Source organism: Megalobrama amblycephala, linkage group LG19 (assembly GCF_018812025.1).
Source record: "Megalobrama amblycephala isolate DHTTF-2021 linkage group LG19, ASM1881202v1, whole genome shotgun sequence".
NCBI lineage: Eukaryota > Metazoa > Chordata > Actinopteri > Cypriniformes > Xenocyprididae > Megalobrama > Megalobrama amblycephala.
Genome location: NC_063062.1, coordinates 39,260,082 through 39,284,129, shown reverse-complemented (window position 1 = coordinate 39,284,129; position 24,048 = coordinate 39,260,082). Strand labels below are relative to the sequence as shown.

At 38.1% G+C, this 24,048-nt stretch overlaps 2 protein-coding genes across 2 annotated transcripts; both read left to right on the top strand.

Moving 5' to 3' along the window:
- The first annotated feature begins 489 nt into the window (after window positions 1-489).
- Window positions 490-5,387, top strand: irf2bp1 (interferon regulatory factor 2 binding protein 1). The gene is made up of 2 exons (XM_048168232.1): window positions 490-2,794; window positions 4,053-5,387. The coding sequence occupies exon 1, from the start codon at window positions 940-942 to the stop codon at window positions 2,779-2,781; it is 1,842 nt and encodes a 613-aa protein (XP_048024189.1). The 5' UTR covers window positions 490-939; the 3' UTR covers window positions 2,782-2,794; window positions 4,053-5,387.
- A 4,822-nt stretch (window positions 5,388-10,209) lies between these two features.
- foxa3 (forkhead box A3) lies at window positions 10,210-13,104 on the top strand. The gene is made up of 2 exons (XM_048169128.1): window positions 10,210-10,653; window positions 11,602-13,104. Exons 1-2 carry the CDS (start codon window positions 10,582-10,584, stop codon window positions 12,850-12,852), a joined length of 1,323 nt encoding a protein of 440 aa, XP_048025085.1. The 5' UTR covers window positions 10,210-10,581; the 3' UTR covers window positions 12,853-13,104.
- Window positions 13,105-24,048: the final 10,944 nt, after the last annotated feature.

Sequence of the window (24,048 nt, the reverse complement as noted above, 5' to 3'; positions counted from 1 at the left end):
GATTACTATTTGTTCTAAGCAAATATTAACCAAATGCTAACATTTTAATAAAATAAGCTTGTTTAGACGATTTTCAATAAAAAAAAAAATCAAATCAGAAATAAGTATCAAGACTATATCATCTTAAACAGAATCAAACAGTTAAACCAGTAAACAAAAGACGAGCGCTTACTACAGTAACATGGAACGTCATTTCTGTAATATAACACCGGACGTTTTTGAAACACGTCATTAGGAATAGCGGACGTGACGTTAACTATTTGTAAACTGGGAATTGCAGTCGAATAACATTTTTGCAAGAACATATAGCAGTTATTCACATTTATCCATATTGCTGGAGCGGTTACGTTTGATTTGACTAAGCAATTGTCATTACAATGATCTTTTTATGACCAAAACAATAACAACAACGATGCAATATGTCATTATAGTTCGAGATAAATCTAATAAAATAAATTATATAAAATATATTCTAAATAAAATGATACATTAAATACATACAAATTATTTTCCGCAATAAATATAATTAAATAGGTTATTTTACATATACATTGTAAGCTTTATAACAAAAAGATGATGTGATGATTGACGCCTCTCTTAATATTAATATCATTGGACTTTATTTATAAAAAAATGAAGGACTTTCTTTGGCCAAAAGCACTACGAGTGAAGAGCGCGTTCAGCTGTAGAAAACTACACTTCCCACAATCCAACGGCTCAGAGTTGCGTAACTTTCGGAACGTCTTCCAGGAGAAACTCTGCGGCCCAGACGACTTGGCAGAAACATCAAACACCTCGATTCTGAATGACACAAAATCCGACGGAGTTGTATATAGTGGTCCGTAACGAGGAAATAGTCGATCGCAAGCGCTCGGAGGCTGACTGTGAAAGAGATTCAGGGTGGATTTGAGAACGCAAGATCGCGAGGGCCTATCAAATATGTCCTCTTCCTCGCAGGCATCTTCCAGGCGGCAATGGTGCTACCTTTGCGACCTGCCAAAGATGCCTTGGGCCATGATTTGGGACTTCAGCGAGGCCGTGTGCAGAGGCTGTGTGAACTACGAGGGCGCGGACCGAATAGAGTTGCTCATCGACACGGCGCGGCAGCTCAAGCGAACACACGTGATGCAGGACGGCAGATCTCCGGGTCCGCAGCCCGGCGGTAAACACGGTCCCGCTGGTAAGGAGGGTCCTATGGAGGCCGGCAGACCGCCCTCCGAGCGATATGAACGGGGAAGGGGAGAGTATGGGTCCAGCAGGCTGCCCAACGGGCTGCCCAGACTGGAAGATGGAGGTCCGCCTGAGGTGAGTAGGCAGAGTCCTACTGCCAGGAGGACTTTGGTGGGGGCTGTGCCACCCAATTTAATGGCGCAGGGGCTTGTCGGAGCCCCTCATGGTCTGCTGACCGCCATGCCTGGTCTGAATGCCCGAGCCGGAGGCGCCCCGTTGACCATATCTGCTCCCATGCTGAACGAGATCAGTAAAAGACAGGCCCTGGGCATGGGGATGAACGTGGGTGTGGCTTCTTTCATGAGCCCTGAGTTTGAAAAGGAGCTCAAGGAGAAGCAGAGGAACGCTGAAGCGCTCACCGAGCTCTCTGAAAGCGTAAGGAACCGTGCCGACGACTGGGCGGGACGGCCCAAACACATGCGCGAGGCCCTGCACACCCTCTCTGGCTGCACCCCGTTCAACGTCCGCTTTAAGAAGGACCACGGCCTGGTGGGGAGGGTGTTCGCCTTCGACGCCAAGCTGATGGTTGAGTGTGAGCTGAAGGTCTTCGTCGAGTACCCGTGCGGGTCTGGTAACGTGTTCTCCAGCGTGTTGGCGCTAGTTAAACAGATGTTCCACGACTCTCAGAAAGACACTGGCAAGGTCATCAACTCGGGCTTCAAATACGTCGAGTATGAGAAAAGGCACGGCACCGGCGACTGGCGTCTCCTGTCGGAGCTTCTCAGCGACACGGTGCGGGCGTTCAAAGACGCGCCGGCCCCGGATGCCCTCCCGCAGCCGTACCTGGATGCCAGCTGCTCCATGTTGCCCACCGCGCTCTGCCACATCGGCCGTCCCACGCAGCCCAGGGTACGCAGACGCAAAGCCTCGCCCGAGCCGGAAGGCGCCGAGAGGATGACCTCAGAGGAAATGCGCCAGCACTGGTCCCTCGGCGTGTACCCTGGCATTCCCGGCCATATGCCCGCCACCTCGCTAGCCAGCGCAGGACAGCCTCCGGAGGCCCACAGTAGCGACCCTTCGCCCATCACCGCGCTCATGAGCGTGGCGGACAACGTCGGCACCGCCACCCCGAAAGATGCTCCCGGCGGCAGCGGAAGCCACTCGGCGAACGCGGGCCGTCAGAACAGCACCAGTCCTTCGCCCGGCGGTCAGCGGCGGCTGGCCTCGCGCAACGGAGAGCCATCGGCTGGCAGTAGCTCGGGAGGGCCGACCACGACCGTCACCGTGCCCCTCTCTGACCAGGGCGCTGTCATGGGAGCCGAAGGCTCAGGAGGAGCTGGAGGCGGCGGCGCCCCTCTCTGCTGCACCATCTGCCACGAGCGCCTGGAGGACACACACTTCGTCCAGTGTCCATCTGTGCCCGGGCACAAGTTCTGCTTCCCTTGCACCCGAGACTTCATCCGCAGACAGGGCTCAGGAAGTGAGGTGTACTGTCCCAGCGGGGAGAAGTGCCCCCTCGTGGGCTCCAACGTGCCGTGGGCCTTCATGCAAGGCGAGATCTCCACAATCCTGGCAGGTGATGTGAAGGTGAAGAAGGAAAGAGACCCCTAACGGCCAGCAGCAGGTTAGAAACATGCATTAAGAGAGGATGCATTAAATTGATCAAATGTGACACATTTATAATGTCATAAAAGATTTCTGTTCTTCTGAACTTTCTTTTCAGCAAAGAATCATGAAAAATGGTTTTCGCAAAAATACACTGCATAAAAAATTGCTTTTCTTACTTAGTATTTTTGTCTTGTGTCCAGTCCAAATATCTAAAGATTCTTAAATCAATAAGTAAAATGACATAAGATATTTTTTTCTTGTTTTCTGGGTGGGGGGAATCAAAATGAAGGGAGTTTTTGCTTAAAACAAGCAAAATTTTCTGCCAATGGGGCAAGAAAAATATGCTTGTTTCTGTTTGGGACAGAAAGAAGAATTCAAACAGAAACAAGATGATTTTTCTTAACCCATTGGCAGATAATTTTGCTTGTTTTAAGCAAAAACTCGCTACGTTTTGTTGTTGTTTTTTCCAGAAAACAATAAAAAATATCTTAATATCATAATTTTTAGATATTTGGACTGGAAACTAAAAAAAAAATACTAAATACAAGCTTTTTTGCAGTGTATTAAGCAGCAAGACTGCTTTCAACATTGATGATAATAACATTTTCTTGAGTAGCAAATCAACTTATTAACAATATTTTACATTTTACAATATATTCTAGTAGAAATTTTTTTTTCACAATATTACTGTGTTTTTACTGTATTTGATCAAATAAATGCAACTTTGATTTCAAAAACATCACATTTTACACTCTATAAAAAATGCTGGGTTGAAAATGGACGAACCCAGTGATTGGGTTAAATGTTTGCCCAACATGCTGGCCAGTTTTATTTAATCCAACTATTGTTTAAAAATGACTATATGGCTAATTGACTTAAAATGAACCCAAAATAGGTTGGAAATTAAAAATCAGACACATAATTACTAGAGGCAACAATAATAATCAAAAAGTGATCATTTATTAATAAGCAATTTAATAATTGTTTATTATTTAATTATTATTCATTAAACTTATTAATAAATGTTAATTTATTAAACATTAATTAATGTTTATTTCCAGCAAGCAATAGAGTAATTATTAAACAATAGTTGGGTTAAATAAAACTACCCAGCATGTTGGGCAAACATTTTCCGCTGGGTTTGTCCATTTTCAACCCAGCATTTTTTTGAATGTTCCAACGACCCCAAACCTTTGAGAGTGTGAGTATATTATTTATAATATCAATAATGTGAAATCTATACGTTAACCTGTATTTTAATGCCTCCCTAACAGAACTACACCTCACTCTGAGGGAGCTGCGATCCTGAGCCCTAAAGATGGCCGCTGCGATCGTGTGGCCCACGGCACTGAAGAGACAACTGCTGGTGGGCAGATCCTCTTCCTCCATCTAACCAGGCCCCCTCTTGCCCTTCACTGTCTTTCCCCCCCTCATTTTCCTTCCCTTCACCGTCTCTCCTTCAGCCAAGACGAAGGAGAACACAGCCATTTTTCTCTTCAGAGATGCCCATGTATTAAACCCTCCAGCACTTATTTCAGACTCGTAGATTTGTTGGCCCCGTCGATTCTCAAGAGCTTTCGGTCCTGCAAAGCGAAATCAGGTTCACGTATACCGCGCGGTATTTACTATGACAAGAAACGCATTTCAAAGATCCAATGGGGTGAGCAGTGATTTCCCAGAATGTGCTACGAACCACCAGACAGATGCAGATTGTACAGCGGGAAGGCGACTTCCTTCACAATCACAGAACTGCACCGACTTCAGGCCCACTCTTGTTTTTGCTGTTGTCTATGCTGCATAAAACTGTTCAATAGTCCAGGAATATTACTAAGTGCTAAAAGCCCTTCCTTCAGATTGCTTCTTGATACAGCATGTATAATAGATATCTATGTTTTTTACTCCGTGTAGATTGTTATCCCTTTCGATGGTTATAGATGTGCAATCTCTAGATTTGATACTATGTTGCTTTATGTACCACTAAGTCTTTGAATGAATAGAAAACCAAAGATAGACATGCTGAATATTGTCGTATCATATGATGCTATAACATATATTTTTGTGGTAAAATGGTTTTGTGGCTTTCGTCAGACAACGAGGACAGATATGGGGAATGTTTTACATTGGGAACTTATGAGTAGACACACAATAGATTTTTATTACGAGTAAGCAGATCGCTATATTTTCTATTGTAACCCATTGGCTTTTAAAATCCGTGGAGGCGATGACTAGTTTAATATTACGACAACAGAGCCACTCTGTTTTTTTACCAGTATATGTTTTTTCTTTCTGTTTTTACATGTTAAAGACATACTTTATGACGATTGTTTTAATGTAAGTGATAAAAGATTTGTAAGAACCAGCGTATATTAGACAGGTAGTCCAATAAACGGTGGCCCCAGACTTATTTGGGCTCTTCCAGATATTTTTGGGTCCATGTAGGTTTGGTTCTCCATGTTGTTTTGACACGTCTTCAGTCTTGTTTCATGACATTGAAAAATATATGACTAAATATATAAATGCACAAAGTACTGTTCTGTAAGACCTCTGTTTAATCGGCTTTTATGTTACAGCTTAAATTGTATTTAAATTAAAAGATTGACTTTTCACAACCTCTGAGACTTTGGTCATTTTTAATGATGCAAATGTTGGTAGCTGCGTCTTTTTAACCCTTCGGGTAACTTCCACTGATGTAACCCAGTGTGGTCAGGTTTTCCACTATTAAATCATGTCTTTTTTCACTTGAATGACACTCGAATTAGTTTTAGGTTAACTGGCAGAACATTTTTACAACATGGTTAACTTGGAAAACTACACGGTGCAATGTGGAAACGGTATGACCCAATAAAAGTTGGAACTGCTCTGGACTTTGAATTAGTCATTATGAAAGTGTGATTATGTGTAAACCTCAATGGCTTGTTTTTATACCTATTGGAGATTCATATAAAGTGTTCAAGGTTAGAACATGTTTGCTTTCTTAAAGTCTGCGTATCTGCTGTGTTTGTGTGGGAAAGGTCATGATTTCAAATGTCACAGTTTAGATCTATTTACAGTATTTTTGAATATACATGATGTTTTACAGTTAGTTAGCTGTTAAACCAGGTCACTTTGAATGTTATCAAATCTCTGACCCACTGCAATATCCAGGTAATTGTCAATTTGCATTAAAACATTTTTGTTACTTGAAATAAAACTAAATTTAAAGAGTAAAAACTATAGACATTTAATTAAAAAAAAAAGCCTAATAAAAACAATAAAATATAAAAATAAAAACTATAATAGTATCTCAATGATTGTAAATGAACAGTGAAAGTCTCGTGGGTTTTGTCATTTGCTGTAATGCTGAACTTTGTCCAGCAGATGGAAATATTCTACAACACATTGAAACAGAACGAGAACTGTATCGGGTTGTTTAGTAAACGCTTGATTTAGTTGATAAGCGGGATGAAATGTAAAACAAAAAGTATTTAGTGACATGAATGTCATTACACCTCATGGGACTGGACAGTATTTGTCTGTAAACCAAAAATACCAACAACACAATAGGGGCAATGGATTTAGTTTTAAAACAATAACCTTTTTAACTTTTTCATGCATTTTGCAACGTGTAAAACCTCAAAAGAACTTGTGTAATTTTACATATATACTTTTCTATAGAATAGAACAGAATGCAGCCTCAGCAAAATGATTGGCCAAACCATTGACCTTATAAAAAAATAAGTATATACTTTAAGTTGGTTTTATTAGGTAGGCCTATATGCTTAAAGTTCAAGTACTGTATATTTTTAAGTAAACTTTATGTAGTAAGTATACTATTTCAATACTATTTGGGACTAAATTGGCCCACTTTTTAGTGTATAAAAGAATACTTTTTAGTAGCCTACATAAAGTGTAACAGTAGTAAACTTTGAGTAGGCTACACATTTTTTACAGTTTTTTGTTTGTACTGTAACTACTACAGGTGAACTTATAGGTATACTTAGTTTACTAGTTAAATACTTTTATAGTTCACACTTTGACGTATACTCTCATTAAACTACTAGTTTAATAGTTTTATCCTGCAAGAATTTATGTAAGTTTTCTTTAAGTGAACTTATGGACTTCTACACAAATTCACACTCAGAATTAGGAGCATATCTGTTTTCTTTATAAATCAGTATTTGTTTAGAAAATATATTTGTAATGTAAGTTCATAAGACAGTATGTAAAAGAAAGTATTTAATTGGCTTAATCAAAAGATTGAGTTTCTTTCAAGTATACGCTCTAAAAAATGTTGGACAAACCCAACAGTTGGGTTAAATGTTTGCCCAATATGCTGGGTTTTATTTAATATTGTTTAAAAAATACTGTATTGCTAGCTTAAAATGAACCCAAAATATGTTGGAAATTAACATTTATTAATATGTTTAATAAATGAACATTTATTAATCAGTTTAATGAATAATACTGTAACAATAAACATTTATTAAATTGCTTATTAGTAAATGTCCACCTTTTGATAATTATTGTTGCCTCTAGTAATTATGTGTCTGATTTTTAATATCCAACCTATTTTGAGTTCATTTTAAGCCAGACATATAGTCATTTTTAAACAATATAGTTTGACTGCCCAGTGGTCAAACCTTTAACCCAACCACTGAGTTTGTCCATTTTCAACCTAACTTGGGTTGTTTTTAACCCAACATTTTTTATAATGTATGAGATGTACATACAAATAGACTTAAAGCTATAGTACACTTGAATAAACTTCATTTTGTAAGGGTGGTCAGACATGGATCACGTGATTCATTAATTTTCAGGGGGGAAAAAATAATGTTTACTTAAAATCAGTCTTTTACATTTAGTCACATAAAAGACCTCCTTTAATTGTGCTTAATTGTATTGAATGTGCACTCAAATCGTAAACTGTGCTTGCAGATGGGCTAATATAATATTAATATTAACACTAATACTCATAAAAAAGTCACTTAAGTGTACGCTACTCAAGTACACTTTCAATGTATTACATATAACTCTAATAGCCAATACATTGAGTGGTAAACTTTTACACAATTTTTATTTGCACTGTAACTAAGTGAACTTAGAGGTAGTTAAATACTTTTATAGTTTATGAAGTATACTCTCATTAAGCTATTAGTTTACTAGTTTTATACTGCAAGTAAGTTTTCTTTAAGTGAACTTGACATCATTATAGTTTACTACCAGTGGACTTCAGAAAAATTCACTCAGAATTCAGAGCATATCTGTTTTCTTTATAAATCAATATTTTCAAACAATGTAAGTTTATAAGACAGTAAAAGAAAGTATTTAATAGGCTACTCAATCAATAATACTTAGAATACATACTTTTAAGTATATCTAGATCAAACGATTGAGTATCTAAAGGACAAATACACAGACTTTTCTGTCAAGTACTTGTAATTTTAAGTATATTCCTGAGAAGTACATAAAAATAGACTTATTTTTAGTTTAAAATAAGTATAGCTATAGTATACTTGAATAAAATTCTTTTTTGTAAGGGTGGTCAGACATGGAACACGTGATTCGTTGATGTTCGGGGGGAAAAATTACTTAAAATCAGTCTTCTGTACATTTAGTCACATAAAAGACCCCCAATCGCGCTTGTATTGAATGTGCACTCAAATCTTAGAAGTAGCCTATAAACTGTGCTTGCAGATAGGCTAATATATAACAGTGATGAAATAAAAAGGCACTTAAGTGTAGGCTATTTTTAAATATAGGCTAACTACAGTAACAAATGCAGATATTTACGACAAATGCAGATATTACTATTGTTCTTGAAACTTTTTGTATTTATTTTAATAGATTTTAGGGTGAAAACTTCCTGCCTGGAGTCTGCTTATTATGTGAATTCTTCGTATTTTCAACCTGTTAGACTATCATTAATGACTCACTGCTGTTCGACTCCTCAAAAGCCTTAAGACACGTTTCTAATATTCTGCTTCCTCCATTAGCGTCACCCATTAAGACTATTGTTATCCAATTATAGAGGTGTTAATGAACGATGCGCCGCTGCATTGGCATGAGAAGCGCTGAGCCAGCAGGAGGATGTTCAGATGTGTGTTCGCCAATACACCATCTCAAGACTCCGCGCGCGGGATTACTGAGGAAGAAAAGCGTGCCGAACTCTACACAGACAAGTCTGCAATTCTTAAGAGAGTTTGTGTCTTTTATTCTTGATCATGTGCACACACAGATAGGAAAATTTGCTGAAATTTCATCCCATCTGATTTGATACAAGCTCTCATAAAATTAAGAGCAACTGGAGAGCAATTCTGTGAATAATTCTAGCTAATATCTATTTTAGATTGACATGTTTGGAGATTGTTGTTCCATGGGAACATCTCATAAATTGCATTTTGGGGGTCAGGTCTCTCCTAATCCTGTCGACCCCCCGCCAACTGATCAATTACATCTCCATTCATTAGCCATTAGGAAATGCATTGACATTGTGATGTCCCTGTCTGCGCCTAACAACAGATGTGTATTCACAGCTACTACAGTCGCATCTTCACGGGTCATTTCAAGCCAGGAAAAGTTCACAAATTTGTGGAAAATTTGTGGAAAGCCTTCAAAATTTGAATTTGCGTTTGACCAGGAAAAAAGGCAAATATAAAGCGATTTGCTTGAAATAAAATAATGATAGGTTAGGCTATAGGATAATTAAAAAGAATAATAGCCTAGCTATAGGATAAATATGAACAAAAAACTACGATAAATGTGTAACTAAAACGAAAATATCCAGAAAAGGCGGTTTTATCGCATAGGCCTACCTATAGGCTATTGCATATTTTCTACTCTCACACTACGCCTTTAACCATCAAATCAGCATATTTCGATTCTCTTGTAGTTCTTCAATCGCATATGTTCTCCTCAGATTTGAGAAATGACGGCATGAGACCATCTTTTTTAAATCTCGAGAATTAATCACCGTCCTTCTCTTACTGTGACCGTCGTGAAAGTGATAGCCGAGGGGATTTAACAACTTTTAAAACTGGCACCTCAGATTACTGATGCGGAACCCCGCCGTGATGAGTTTAAGCCCTGATGAGCTTATACCACCCTGAACACATCACTGATGACGGAATCAAAAGATTGACAAATCAAAAGCAAGTCAAGAACCTCACCAGTATCTATCTATCTATCTATCTATCTATCTATCTATCTATCTATCTATCTATCTATCAGAAGTCTATAAGAAGCCCATCCTTCTGTAAGTTGCCCAAAATCTTCTACATTTCTATTCATTTTCGTTCTAGGCCTGACGTTGTCTGGGATGACAATTGAGCTGGACGCGTCGGCTGGCCAATATACAGAACAGCAGGGGGCAAGAGAGACCTTTAGGGACGTCTTCCTGAGTCCCGGGGCCTGTTTTGGGCGGTCCCTCACCTGCGCGTGTTTAAAGCCTGAGGTGAGGCTTTTCTACAGTACTCACCACAGAGACCTGACACAGTCTCCACTACAGCTTCTCTTTGGACTTCTCGGGATTACTTGAAAATGTTTACGGGTCCTTCCACACACAAGAACCGAGAGAACTAAGGTACCCAATCATGAGAAACCACGGGATTGAAGACAACAGAAGAGCCTAACTTTTTTCAAACTTTTTTATTACAGTTCATGCTGTAATATTACGTGGAATTACAAAGTGTGTCGTCTTGTGGGACGGTTTTGTTGTTGGTTTTTTGTTTTTTTTTTACAAAACCGCTGAGGAAAAAAAACACAAGGGTATTTTAATACACGGTTAGTCTCCGGTCACTTTCTTACGAGTTACAACTTTATTTGGGGATGTTGAGCTCCGTGAAGATGGAATCGCATGAAATTCCGGAATGGAATGCTTTCTACAGTGAGGCAAGCGAGGTAAGTTCTGGAAAGTCTTCAATATTCGATTAATACTTAATCAAATATATATTTTTAATACAAGAATATGATAGATAGATAGATAGATAGATAGATAGATAGATAGATAGATAGATAGATAGATAGATAGATAGATAGATAGATAGAATTCGAAATAACATGTAGCCTAACATTTAAATAGGACATATCTATAGAGATGTCATTTATGCACGTTACTATTATTTTATTAATGGAATAAATTATATTATTTTTAAGAGTCGACATTTAGTTTTCTGTTAGATTTCGATTTTAATTTTAGGTTACGCTCTTGTTTTATATGCCAGTGGAACCAATAGGCTAGAAAACGTTATCTGTGAATTTTATAAAATAGAGAATTGTTTATTCATAAAGCAGCAATAATTTCAAATTTTATTCTCCATTCTATATTTGTGCATTTCCGTTCAAACTTATGTTATTTCTGCCCAAAATTTCGTGACCGCGAACACTGCGCCATAACTGTAGCCTAATTATTATTATTATTTATTTGTTTATTTAGTATTTCTTTGTGTTTATTTCTATTTTTGAGACTCATTGCTATTTTAACACCGACATTAAAACATCACAATAGTGCTATTTTAACTGAAATTTTGTTTTATATTGTAAAAGAAATGAAAAGATTTCATTATAAAACACTTAAATTACACTTAATTCTATACAAATCATGTAATAGAATATAATATATTCTATTATATTCTTAATATATTCTATTATATTCTATGTTAGAATATAACAAAGTTAGGTTGTATTGTAGTTTAGCATTAACTTTATAATATAGAAGCCTTAGGTGAAATGCTGTTATAATCTAATGTTGTGTGTGTTTATAAACTGTTAGATTTTGTTTTATAGTTATTAAACTCTTGATAACAAATTGAGGGCGAAACATTAATGTCCTGTGTTATTTTCTTTCAGATGTATTCCTCTCCGAGCGCCATGAACTCAGTGAGCAGCTTGAACAGCTACATAAATCTGAACTCGGCCTGTTCCACATCCAGCATGAATATGGGCTATCCCAGCACAGGTCTCAACAGCAGCCCATTGAGCAGCATGGGTGGAGGCCCCAACCACATGAGCCTGTCCCCCTCCTCTCTGAACCCCAGTTCTCTGACCCAGCTGGGCTCCTCAGCCTCCTCGCTGGGTCCCCTCTCGCATTACCAAAGCATGGGTCAGCCCATGTCCCAGATCAGCTACCCCTCTCCTACCTCTCTTAACCGGACTAAGGAGATGCCAAAGCCCTACCGTCGCTCTCTGACCCACGCCAAGCCACCGTACTCTTACATATCCCTCATCACGATGGCGATCCAGCAGTCCAACAGCAAGATGCTAACCCTCAACGAAATCTACCAGTGGATCATGGATCTGTTCCCGTACTACCGTGAGAACCAGCAACGCTGGCAGAACTCCATCCGCCACTCTCTGTCCTTCAACGACTGCTTCGTCAAAGTGGCGCGTTCGCCTGACAAGCCTGGCAAGGGCTCCTACTGGGCATTGCATCCCAATTCCGGGAACATGTTCGAGAACGGCTGCTACCTGCGTCGCCAGAAGCGCTTCAAGATTGAGGAAAAATCCGGTAAAAAGAGCTCGACAAAGTCCCAGGAGGGTGGCAGTGCCGCCAAGGGCGGCCACAGTGGCGAGGGGATGCAGGAGGAGCACAGTCCCGCCACCGGCTCCGAAGGTGCCGACTCTGCCCATTCCGACAGCTCCCATGCCGGATCAGCCTCGGAGGAGCAGCAGAGGAGCCTGGTGCAGCTGGACTGCCCTTCTCAAGCGCCCAACCTTTCACACAGCTCGCCGGTGCCAATCCCGTCTTCGGTGTCCTCCTCCATGCCCCCGTCCAGCTCGCACCTGCACTCTCAGGGCATGGGCGGCAGCCCTCACCTGTTGGCCAGCCCGATGCAGCACCTGGACCTGCAGAACGACCCTCTGAAGTCCATGGACCCACACTACAATTTCAACCATCCGTTCTCCATCACCAATCTCATGTCCAACGAGCAGAAGATGGACCTCAAGTCATACCAGGACCAGGTGATGGCTTACAACAGCTACACCACATCTTCTCCCATGGCTGCCAAACAGATCTATGACACTGCTGGTCCGTCCGCCATTGACTCTGGTGCGTATTACCAGACCCTCTACAGCAGGTCTGTCCTCAATGCATCCTAATGTGCTTACCAGCCATTTGAACTCTACAGACTCTTAATGGCAGGACATCTTCATCTCAGAGCTTGCTTTGCCATCAGTACGTTTCCTGCACTCTTAAAAATAAAGGGGGTGATTCCATTTAAGAAATGTTGGGGGTAACGCATTACAAGTAACTTGATTTACGTACGTAATCAGATTACTTTTTTCAAGTAACTAGTAAAGTAACGCATTACTTAGGTAACTAAGTAACGCAATTAGTTATTTTTTTAGTAATGCATTACTTTTAAAAGTAACACTGCATACAAGAAACATTTTGGTTCCCCAAAGAACCTTTCAGTGAACAGTTCTTAAAAGAACCATTTTTTCTTAGTGTGAAGAACATTTTAAAAGAATCCCTTTTCTACTAAAGAACCTTTTGTGCAATGAAAGGGTTCCATGGATGTTGAAGGTTCTTTTTTGGAACCCTAGATGCCAATAAGAACCTTTATTTTTAAGAGTGATGCTGAGAAAAATGCTTTTACCAGAACCAAAGGACCGTTCCAATGCTATTTTACAGAAACTAATTTAATTAACATATATTCAGGAACTAAACGTTTTTTGGTTTTTGGATGTAACACAGAAGATGTATACAAATGATGCCATGTGTATATACTGTTTTTTTGGGGAAGCAGGAGTTAGGCATTTATTTATGAAGGGAAGAATTTAATATATCTTGTACGATTTTGTGATGTGAAGTTACGTAAACAATGTGACAATAAGAGGACGTGAGCATGATCGAGTTCAGGTTACTGCTGTGAGCAGGTGTTACTGTGTTACAGGGAAACTCTCCTGTTTTGTGTTACAGCATAACGCATGTTCATTTGAAGTGCACTAACATACAGTGCGCATGTAAGGAGAGTGTGTATCGTTATGCTTGTCCCTCAGAGAAGCTGAAGAATTACTTTTTTTTACACTTGGCCATGAAGTCATTTTGTATATTCTGAAGAATTTTGTGTTAAGTATATATATATATATATATAAAGAGATAAAAGTTTGACAAAGATGGATTAAACTGTGGTAAATCCAGCTTATTTGTTTTCCAGACATCCCTTTTTACAGTAAGATTCATGAAAAAGATGTCAAAGACCTTTCACTGTTATTCCAGTGTGCCAATGCTCAGCTTCGGCTCTTACTTAGATCAGCAGACAATGCACTAAGGGCCATTTCCATACAATACTTTGCACTAGTGACCTCTCTGTTCTTCACTGATGGGGAGGGGTGGGATTGTTTTGTTACAAAAATGCTTTGTAACTACCTTTTTATCAGAAAATTATACAGACCCTAACGAAATTGCCATGATGTATTTTTGTAAGATCTCGTCATTTTAAAAAAGGTTTTAAAGCAGTTTTAAAAATAAAAACTTTGTCTCAAGCCATCATGTCATTCATAAACAAATTTCTTGCAAGTCTTGTAAGAAAGCAGGTCAGAATTGATGTTCTTGTACTGTTTAGTTTTATTTAAACCCAGCTTTTTGGCCATTGGGCTTAGAAGATAAGTGTCTTAATATATATATATATTGCTTTATTTGGTTGATCGTTTCATGGAATGTTCTTAATGTTTGTTATGTTCTCTTCTTATTAAAAAAAAACTTCTCACATATGCTTTGGAGTTATTTTAAATATACATATTCCTAAAATATAAATGTGACACTATTGAAAATAGTCAAATGTAAAAAAAATATTATACATTGATGAATCTAAATTACCCTAGATAGTATTTTAGAACAGCTTGTACACTGACTCTTAGTCAGTTTTATAAGTTGTTGTCATTTTTATGATGTCTTAAAGTATTACAATGCATCTAATCAAGGATGAACAGAACACTGCCAGAAAGAAAGTCCAAAAATGTGCCTTATTTATCACCCATAAAAGGTTCATAGTAGTTTCTTAAGGGTACATATTACCACTCTAAGAAACGAATATGCACCCTTTACATGTAGAAAGTTGTACTTTTAAGTGTACTGCCCCTAATTTCTGCAAATGAGTATGCAAGTGCCCTGATCATTGCAGAAATAAAGATTAATACAGAATTGTAATTGCACCAGAATTGCCCCATTTTGACATTTGAGATCAAGTAACATGATCATCAGGTTTGACATAAACTTACGGTTAATACAGCTTAAAGGGATAGTTCACCCAGAAATGAAAATTACCCCATAATTTACTCACCCTCAAGCCATCCTAGGTCTATATGACTTTCTTCTTTCAGCCAAACACAATCAGAGTAATATTTAAAAACATCCTGGCTCTTCCCAGCTCTTAATGAGAGTGATTGGAGGATGAGATTTTGAAGCCCAAAAAAGTCCATCCATCCTTCATAAAACGTACTCAACGCAGCTCCGGGGGGTTAATAAAGGCCTTCTGAAGGGAATCAACGTGTTTGTGTAAGACAGATATCCTTATTTAAAACTTTATAAAGTAAAATAACAAGCTTCAGATGTACTACGTTATAACGTAGGACATAGCGTAGAACGTCATGGCATTGTGTAGTACGTCGCGGAAGTTTTAGACGTAAGTTGCGGCAGAAGCTCATTATTTTACTTTATAAAGTTTTAAATAAGGATATTTGTCTTATACAAACACATTGATTTGCTTCAGAAGGTCTTTATTAAGAGCCACATGGAGTACATTTTATGATCAATGGATGGACTTTTTTGGGCTTCAAAATCTCATCCTCCATTCACTCCCATTATAAAGCTTGAACGAGCCAGGATATTTTTAAATGTAACTTTGGTTGTGTTTGCCTGAAAGAAGAAAGTCATATAGGTGGCTTGAGGGTGCGTAAATTATGGGGTAATTTTCATTTTTGGGTGAACTAATCCTTTAAGAGCTGCTGTCAAATTGTTATGCTGATGAGCTGTAATGCAAAACTTTGTATCAAGTTAGAAAACACTGAAAAACAAAAGCATTTGGATCCCACTGTATGTTTAAATAAAACAATCACAATCTGAAGGGTGACATTTTGAAGACCCTTACTGTAAAATGAGAGCATGAGCAATATAACAACCATGTTGCAGACATATTCCATCTGCCAGGATAATAGCCCTATCATGTTTTATTGTCCCCGAGAGCATCCGGTAATAATAAATCATCTATACCGCAAGAACCAAAAAGTTTTCATAATGATTTTAAACATGTATTTTATTGTGTTCTTTCTTATTTTGGTGTGAAATATCCCACCCTGTCTCTTTTGGTCCTCTGAGACTGATGGCAGGCAGAACTCTCAAGCCACACGGTTCAGCTCAGTGTTTTTTGCTTTATCACAGAGAGCTGTGAAACCATTCTCTCTTGTCACGTCACTCTGTAGAGCTTTTTCAAAGGCAGAGCGGATCGCATGCAAAAGCGAGGCAAGGATGAAAGATAGACGGGGCTGGAGAATATGACAGAATGTAAAGTAGACTCTGCCCTGGGTCTCCTGGTGGGAATCTATAGTAGCTATTTCTTCATGAGAAACACAAAGGGACCTTGCTGCTGGGGCACCAGCCTGATAAGATACGCCAATACGCCACTGATATGGTTTCCAGGGTGACACAATGGCAAATTAGGGACAAGGAACAGAGGGCCCTTCCCATCATGACTAAACTGGAGCGTACCTTTTCCATTTGTGACCTAATTAAGAACTTTGATTATCTCAGTTTTAAAGGAATAGTTCACCGCAAAGTCTTCCAAACCTGTATGACTTTCTTTCTTCTGCAGAAAACAAAAGAAGATAGAAATACGTTTTGCATGCAATTAAAGTCGGTAGAGTCCTAAAAAACACCGGGACATTTTGAACAACTTTAGCGTACTTTTAAAAAGAGTGCAAAATGAATGTAATGTTTTCAAATGAAATTAGCTAATTAAAAGCAATTCGAGTGACCCACTTAAATACATCTTTATATGTAATTTCATAATTATTACTTCTATTGTCTTTGAAACATGGTTAAACTGTACTGTCAAATGAACTGACAAGCATTTATGGTAAACTAATCATTTCTAAGTCATTAGTCGTTTCTATTGAAACTTGTATGCCATTTCTAAGTACACACTTGCAGTTTAAAACATTTAAAATATATTAACTTTAAATGTAATTTTGAATAACACACAGCCATTACAATTATAGTCAAGTACTTTAGTATGTTTGTAAAACATCAAATAAATAAGTGCTCTTTTTTAAAGCAGGACAAAATGTTATTAAAACAATGATTTAAAATGTACTTTAAAGTAAAACTTGACTTTATTACAAAGTGCACTTTTTAAAAGTGTACTTAAGTGTGTTAAGAAACAGTCATGAAATTGTATTCTCTTTAATTGCACTTAAGTGAAAAAAATTCTAAAAATAGATGGCAACTAGTGTTGTAGTCAAGACAGCCTAAACCGAGACCAAGTCGAGACCAAGACCAGTGTGTGTCGAAACCAAAACTTTGGGGGGTTGAGACCAAGACAAGACAAGACCAAGGCAAGTCGAGACCGAGTCAAGACCAAGACCAGACTAGAACTCCTCAAATTCATCTGAAAGATCCACATTTACTGCCTGAGAAATGTCTTATTTTTAATCAATAATTACAATTTACTTACAGAAGCAGTAAGATTTACATCCAATCAAATTAATGTTAACAAAGAAATCAGACAATGCAACGTAATTAACGATATCCCACAGTTGTGGTCTTGACCAGTGTTGAAATAAAATCCCGAGTCCTTTTAGTCTGAGACCAAGACAAGAGCAAGACGGTCTTGAGTACTACAACACTATTGGTAACACTTCGTTTTAGGGTAACACACTGTGACACAAAAAATTATTTTTAGGATTTGTTATCTTTTGTCAAATCAATTTCAATAATTAATGCGGTTCAGATAACATACTATTTTGAGTTTCTGTTGATTAAACCAATCGCCTTCATCGTATTAACTCAAATTTTTAATTTCAATGAACTTTAAAAGGCAACCAGGTAACTTACTTTTTTAAGTTAAACCAACGATTCTTTTTTACAGTGCAGTTACATGTTACTACATGCAATAACAGTAAATTATGCATACAAGTAACTAACCCTAAACCAAACCCAAACTCTATAGTAATTAATATTACACAGTACTTATTTAAGTACAATGTAACTACATCACCTTATGATTTGAAGTACACTACAGGTGTTCATTCAATACAATTAAGTGCACTTTTTCCCCCCACAAGGAATATTAATAATAACAAATCATGTCAGGCCTATAACAGTATCATACACTAAAGCGCCGTTGTTCCTAAAGTGCGACAGGTGCTGCACAGTGCTGATGCTGATATGGAAAAACATCACACCTGTGACGTTGGCCTTTTACCGGACAGCGTGAAGGTGAGTAATAACTTCCGTTCTTGCTGTATTAATCCTGGTTGTTATGAGCCATATTCTGCTGATAGGACAACAGACGCTGATAAGAGACATTCATGTATAAAATCACTTTCATCTCTATTACTTCCTCAGTCTTGCCACGTCTCTCATTATCTCTATCCTGTTTACCACTTTTTAGACTGAAGAGAGCCTGTGTAAAACGGTTAAGGGGGCAAAGATGGACAGAGACAGAAAACCGAATATAAGGAAAAGGTGACCTAAAACACACACACACAAGGCTGTCCCAGAAGATGTGCTATGCAAATGACGAGCGCAGCATCCTTAACTGTATCCTGTAGGAGGGGTGTGCTTTGTTGACTTTTGCGGGTGTTCTTTAAAGACGTGCTCGCATGGGCCTCTCGGAGCAACACCCTGTTCATGCCACAGGCGATTGCTTAGGTGTCAGGTTTTTTCAAGGTGTGCCCTGAGGCAGATGGATTTAGACTTTCTTTTATTTCTTTTCTCTTTAGGAGTGCTGAAGTTTGAGTCATTTGTGATGATAAATGAGCCATTTGCATATTAGTCATTAAAAGTCTGCCAGAGTGACATTCATTTGAAGCATTTGCATATCAGTAAAATGTTTTTTTTTTTTTTTTTTTTCTGAAATGGAAAGTGGCATTATTAGTGTGAATAACTAGTAATGGACTGTTGTTATTTATATCTACAGGACATCTAATCAAGAATGAAACTGAATAATCAAGGTGGGTGGGTCCAATGTAAGTCTTTTAGAATCAGTCATTGAAATATTGATGGCTCTTCTTAGTATTGCACATGTGCCCTCGATGTCTATTCGTTCACCCCAAAGTACTACAATATATTTGGTGTATTTTTACTTCAAACAATCCATAAACTATTTTGAGCACAAGTTACTGTCACTCCATTGGCTGGCTGTCTACAACAGGTTTCGGGGGAAGAAACTGAGCCAGCAAAAGAACATAAACAAGAGCGGGAAAGAGAGAGAGAGAGCGAGCGAGTGTGTGTCACAGGGAGCATTCATAGTGTAGAGGTAGATAAAGAGCTGGACTTTGCTCTATGGCATGCTGTGGGTGAAGGTAAAATGGCTGCTGATTAGGCCAGACAGAGACAACGACAGCCGAACAGCATGATTAAATTTTCCTTTCAGAGGCAGATTGATCTTGGCTTGATCACTGTGTCAACAAAACAGAGACCTGGTGTTCTCGTCACTGTATAGGCCTCATAGCCGCAGTCAAATGCAGTCTGTCAATGGAGTCAGTTCATTCTACCTTCACACACATTAGAGCGAGACCAATCTATACTTAAACGCTCTAAATCCTTCACATGGCTTCATTTAAATATTCTCTTCCAATGTCAGTTTCCTTTTCAGTTGTAATCAGAGGTGTAAAAAGTACATAGAAATTTACTTAAGTTAAAATAAGGGTTATTTTTTTATCTAATGTTTTATTTTTATATAAAAGAACATCGAGTGAAAGTCAAAAGTATTCCTATTTAAATGTACTTATTTAAAAGTAAGCTTTTCTTTCTTCGGAGAGAGGGGAGATTTTCTCATTCAGGTATTTTGATGCGCAAACTTTGTAAAGAAACCTGTTTCACGACAATAGGCTGCTAGTTAAACTCAATCCTTCCTAAAACCTGTTCTGAAATTGATTAATTTGAAATTTAACCTCATTTATTTAAAAACAATTATCGTTCCGTTTATTACTAACGATGTGTATAAATAAAATTATTTAATGCATTAATAAAAATAAAAAAAATGCTTTAGGTCAAAATTGCTTATAGAGGTGTATTCATACAGACCTAGTTGTTTCCTATTACATTGAATTCTGTTTTGTTTATTTTGTTTTCTTTAAATAATGTATATTAAAAGGATTTGATTTGCTTATTATTAGAACGATAAAAACAAAGATTTAAAGCTGCACTCTACTTATAAACTCTCTATCGCCATCTGTGGTTGATACATAAAATTACATGTAATTTGCAGAGTAGATTTTAAAGGGTTACTTCACCCAAAAATTAAAATAATGTCATTTATTACTCACCCTAATGTCGTTCCACACCCGTAAGACCTTCGTTCATCTTCAGAACACAAATTAAGATATTTTTGATAAAATCCGATGGCTCAGTGAGGCCTGCATCGCCAGCAATAACAGTCCCTTTTTCAATGCCCAGAAAGCTACTAAAAACATATTTAAATCAGTTCAGGTTACTACAGTGGTTCAACCTTAATATTATAAAGCGACGAGAATATTTTTGTGCTACAAAAATAACAAAATAACGACTTTATTTCACAATATCTAGTGATGGGTGATTTCAAAACACTGCTTCATGAAGCTTCGAATCTTTACGAATCATTTGTTTTGAATCAGTGGTTCGGAGCGCCAAAATCACATGATTTCAGTAAACGAGGCTTGGTTACATCATAAGCGTTTTGAAACTTCAATAGTTCACGTGACTTTGGCAGTTTGATACGCACTCCGAACCACTGATTCGAAACAAATGATTCGTAAAGCTTCGAAGCTTCATGAAGCAGTGTTTTGAAATCGCCCATCACTAGATATTGTGGAATAAAGTAGCTATTTTGTTATTTTTGGCGCACAAAAATATTCTAGTCGCTTTATAATATTAAGGTTGAACAACTATTGTCACATGAACTATTTTAAATGTTTTTAGTAGCTTTCTGGGCATTGAAAAAGGGAGTGTTATCGCTGGCGATGCAGGCCTTACTGAGCCATCGGATTTTATCAAAAATATCTTAATTTATGTTCTGAAGATGAACAAAGGTCTTACGGGTGTGGAACGACATGAGGGTGAGTAATAAATGACAGAATTTTCATTTTTGGGTGAACTAACCCTTTAATGTCAGTTGTGCTTCTACACTGCGCTCCTGCAGGATTAATCAGATGCTTTTGAATCTCCATGGTTACCAGAGATCACCATGTCAAAGCAGATTTGGACAGTAAAAAAAGTTAACACAAAATGTATTTCCAAAAAAAAGTTTTGATGTGAAATTTGATGTCACATCTATCGTTGCTGTTCGAATCGTTTTTTGGTATCTGTTCTGTACGCTTCTCTTTTTTGATCGCAGACTCTTCAGTTCAAGGTTTCTAGCTATATTTTGACAATAAGAGATTCCCCAAGAAAGGTAATTGTTGCTGTTTAGAGCTTATAATCCTGTCTAGCTATTTAGTTCAAACAATTGTAGCAACACGCCACGCCCACCCACGTGATATACTAGTGGAGCATGACTTATGTAGGCTAGGGATTTCCCGCGAAATATGACCCTGCAGCTCAAAATCGAAATATATTTGATAAGCCTACCATAATATATCGAGATAAGGCAAGAAGATAAGTTTGAACACTGAGGGTTTTTTTGTTTTTTATGTAGGCTACTGGCTTAAAATAGAATTTCGTTAATTTTTAACCAAACAATCTTCCATATTGCACCTTTAATGACCTGTAAAGTGTACTTAGATGGTCTAAATGAAATTGTAAATACATATTTAACAAGTATACTGTAGTAAAGTTTTTAAAAATCCCTAAAATAATGCCTAAATATAGTATTGTTATCTAAGTACAAGTACTTTGCACCCCTGGATTTAATCAGGTCAGACTAAGTGAATACATTTTGTGTGTGTGTGTGTGCCTGACTTTCTGGTGGTAAAACTGACCAAACTATGTTGAAATTACTCTTTTGTGTTAAAGAAAAGAGGTTTATATGGTCTAAAAGTCACATAGAGAAGGCTGTGTTTGTGTGTATATGTGTGAGTGTGTATTAGTGCTTTGGTGATTTATGAGGCCATGGATAGTGGTTGTCAAGTCAGGCTGTGTTGTCTTTTGGTCTAGTCAAGACTGACACTTTCTTCCTGATCTGTCCCCTTATGTCCACATGGACCCCAGATGTGCACAGACATTCCTGTTGAGTTCATTCCCATAGTGTCTTCAAACACACATACAACCTCACCTTTGACCTCTGAAGACACTTTTGAGATCAAATAACTAACTGAATTGATAAAGGCCCTTCCGAAATCCTTTGACTAGCTCTAAATATTGTTAATATAATATTAATGCATTTACTAAATAAGTAGCCAATAGCCAGGCTCTGACATCTTCCACACCTCCGTAAGTAATAAAAACGTAGTCATCTGAGTGATAGTGACTAGAGTATGCTAAGGTTAGTAGGTCTTAACTAAAAGTGTTAGAGTGGAGTTTGACCAGAAGACTACAGATGAATGACTGTCTGTCATAACACAAACATAAAAATATGGCAGACTGATAACAAGCAGGTGCAGATATATTGTGTTGAATTATGTGCTGAAGCAAGACACGCCCCCTTTTCCTTGCTCACACATTGTCACTAGAATTATTGGTCACAGTCAGTTACAGGCTCCGCCCTCTCATGTATGACCTCATCCACACCATGAATACTCACATACTCTCACATGTCAGTGATTCAATCAATTATTTATCATGTTAAATTGCTATACTTTAACTGTCTTCTGCATTTCCCTAGAGAACTGTAGAAACCTGTTTAAGCAGTAACAATACCTTTACTTTTCACTTAACAAACTACAAAATATATTCAAAACTAAGCTGTGTTGAGCAATTGTGGAGGAGCCTGTTTTATGTTTGTTAAAGTGCTCATTTTAATTCCCTAAAATGTGTTAATTAAGCCGTCTAAATCCTTAATCTATATGCTTTTAAAGGCAGAACTTCTGTTTTATGCAGATTTAGTTCAATTAAACAATTTAGTGTTTATTATTATGTGCAATATTTGGCCACAGGTCTTTCATAACTTCCCTTGTCAAATCTAATATCTTAATCTTAACATATTAGCTCACTATAACAGTAAAGCGCTTACTTTGAAAAGCCAGCTCCTGTATTTCTTCATTTAAGTAAACTTCTTTTGAAAGCAGCTTCTCATTTGCATGTACCGCCCCGGGGAACAGTTAAGAAACATCGCAATATTTGTAGTGTACCAGCTTGTCTCGGCTAATTGAGTGATGCGTTCAGTCGCCTTTGGCCACAACTGTAGCTCTTGACATTTGAAGCGTAGCAGTGCATGACACCTCACAAAAGACGGTCAGATAAACATCTCTGGGTGAATATAGGTGAAAGTCTCGCCAAGTTCTCAGCCCCCCTCCAGCTTCCCAGCCCCTGCCACGGTCGCGTTACTGGGGGGTTTGTTTTCGTGCCCTGCCAATCTCAGGTTCCCCTCGTTTGCACCAATTAGCAATGACAGGAATCCAGCTGGGCCAAATTAATGGTCCACCAGCACCCTCCTCTCCTTATAGCAGCGCGAGGGTCTAAAAACAACACCCGCGTGTGAGAAAGAGAGAATCGCATCATTCACTAGCCATAGCACTGGAATGCGTCGAATACTTCCCTTCCTCATGCACTTACACATTCTCTCATGTCTGCTCTCATACACATTCCACTCCCACATACACATCTCTTTACGTATGTATTGCCAGGTATATGTAGCTAACAGTAATTTCAAACACACCTTTTCTTTATGCTCACCAGAAACTGTAATAGATCATTCTCTGAGGCTGCATTTGTCTTTTGTGACATTCTGCCTCACAACCTTAACTCTGTAATATTTAAAGAACAGTAAATCAGTCTTACTTTAAGAGATATGTCATCATTTACTCATCCCCATGTCATTTCAAACCTGAAGTCCAAACTCTTCTTCTGCAGAACAAAAAAAGTTATTTTGAAGAACGTTGGGGTCCAGACAACATCATATCCCATTGACTTTCATTGTATGCACAAAAATCAACACAAAACACTGAGACATTTCTCAAAATATCTTCTTTTATGTTTAAAATGAAAAGTAAATTGAA

What these genes read in the sequence shown, in the direction of transcription:
- irf2bp1 (XM_048168232.1), top strand. Translation starts at nt 940, where the DNA reads ATGTCCTCTTCCTCGCAGGCATCTTCCAGGCGGCAATGGTGCTACCTT.
- foxa3 (XM_048169128.1), top strand. Translation starts at nt 10,582, where the DNA reads ATGTTGAGCTCCGTGAAGATGGAATCGCATGAAATTCCGGAATGGAAT. An exon ending in TCTACAGTGAGGCAAGCGAG is followed by an intron (nt 10,654 to 11,601) that starts GTAAGTTCTGGA and finishes ATTTTCTTTCAG; the next exon opens with ATGTATTCCTCTCCGAGCGC.